This window comes from Galeopterus variegatus, unplaced genomic scaffold (genome assembly GCF_000696425.1).
Source record: "Galeopterus variegatus unplaced genomic scaffold, G_variegatus-3.0.2 Scaffold551, whole genome shotgun sequence".
NCBI lineage: Eukaryota > Metazoa > Chordata > Mammalia > Dermoptera > Cynocephalidae > Galeopterus > Galeopterus variegatus.
In genome coordinates, this window is record NW_007726662.1 from 513,976 (window position 1) to 515,713 (window position 1,738).

General features: G+C 45.3%; 1 protein-coding gene across 6 annotated transcripts in view; it reads left to right on the forward strand.

Moving 5' to 3' along the window:
• The window catches only part of LOC103588323 (WASH complex subunit FAM21-like), a 66,365-nt gene that overhangs the window by 8,424 nt on the left and 56,203 nt on the right, over positions 1-1,738 (forward strand). For all 6 annotated transcript variants that reach the window (XM_008569996.1, XM_008569998.1, XM_008570002.1 and 3 more), the window contains exon 2: positions 273-335. In XM_008569996.1, coding sequence (XP_008568218.1) covers positions 273-335 — 63 coding nt within the window. The remainder of the gene's footprint in view (positions 1-272; positions 336-1,738) is intronic.

The following is a 1,738-nucleotide window of genomic DNA, read 5'->3' on the forward strand; positions in this document are numbered from 1 at the left end:
CCAAGTGGCGCACTCTCCAGTGCGCCACCAGGCTGGCCCTATTTTTTTTTTTTTAAAGATGACTGGTAAGGGGATCTTAACCCTTGGTGACTTGGTGTTGTCAGCACCATGCCCTCCCAAGTAAGCCACGGCCCAGCTCCCCTCCGCCATTTGTTGAATAACCATTTCCTTCCCCATCTTTGTCTCGTTTTACTGTATATTGAATTCTTATATTGTGATTTATTTTAAATAATGTTTTGACCTTTTAAAAATGACTTTGCTTCCATATTTAGCGTGTATATGATGAAGAAGTGGAGGAGCCGATACTCAAGGCTGAGGCAGAAAAACCAGAACAGGTACTTGTGTTAAGTCATGCTTCAGTGGAGTTCCTGACTCACAGAAGAAAAGTGCTAGACACGTGTAATGTGGCTGGTGGGGACGTAGTGGGCAGGGGATGGATCCTGGGGGAGTTGGGAAAGACTGCTCCTGCCAGCAGCCCAACAGTTAAACTCTTTCATTTGCTTGTGAAATTTAACATATTAAGTAATACCTGAATTCCTGAGTTCTGGCATAGAGCAGAGGTCGGCAAACGNGGCGGCGCTCCCGCCAAGGGTTCAGATCCCATGTGGAGACCGGTTCCCGCTCACTGGCTGACCACAGTGTGGGCGCAGAGGGTTGCGATCCCGTTGCCGGTCCCCGGTACGGGCGCAACACCAAGGGTTGCGATCCCGTTACCGGTCAGTAAAAAAGACAAAAAGGAAAAAAAAAAAAAGAAAGTATATGGTTCAGTGGTTTTTAGCTTATTCATAAAGTTTCATAACCATGTTCACTATCTAATTCCAGAACATTTTCATTACCCCATTTATACTGACTTTTTATAAAAAGCATGTTGTACTTTGGTAGTCTAAAAACAAGGAAACCACAATGAGTTGATGGAGCCATAGGTCTGTTTTGGAAGAGTCTCACCTGCCTGTGCTGTAAGGGTCAGTCAAGTGCCTGGCCTTTTGGCAAATCAGTGGTGGGTTTTGCCTCTCTGCTTTCATGTAAATGGAATAAAAATCTACCAGCCATTTTAAGCATCAGAAAGAAAATAAATTTAGGGCCGAGCCCGTGGCGCACTCGGGAGGGTGCAGTGCTGGGAGCACAGCGACGCTCCCACCGCGGGTTCGGATCCTATATAGGAATGGCCGGTGCAGTCACTGGCTGAGTGCGGTGTGTGCAACACCACACCAAAGGTTGCGATCCCCTTACCCGTCACGAAAAAAGACAAAAAAAAAAGAAAGAAAATAAATTTTACCTTCACCGCTTCTATTGCTGCATATGTTAAAGTTCTTGTTGGCTGGTTGGTAAGCCATACTAGTTGACATTCTCAGTAGCTTCGGGTAGGCGTGGCTGCACCACTGCCCCATCAACATGTGTGTTTGGGTAAATGAAAAGCTGTGAAAACCGGCATCTTACTGTTTTTACATTTCTTTGGTCAACAGGGAGGTTGAACTTTTTTCATGTCTCATCATCATTTATGTCTTTTTTTTAAATTTAATTTTTGGTGAATTGACTACAGTTCTTTGCTGTTGGTCCGTGACCCACTGGTAGTGGCCTCAGCCATTTATTTTTATTTATTTATTTATTTATTTATTTTTTCCTTTTTTGTCTTTTTTACTGACCGGTAATGGGATCACAACGCTCGGTGTCGCGCCCGTACCAGGGATGGCAACGGGATCACAACCCTCGGTGTTGCGCCCGCACTGCGCTCAGCCAG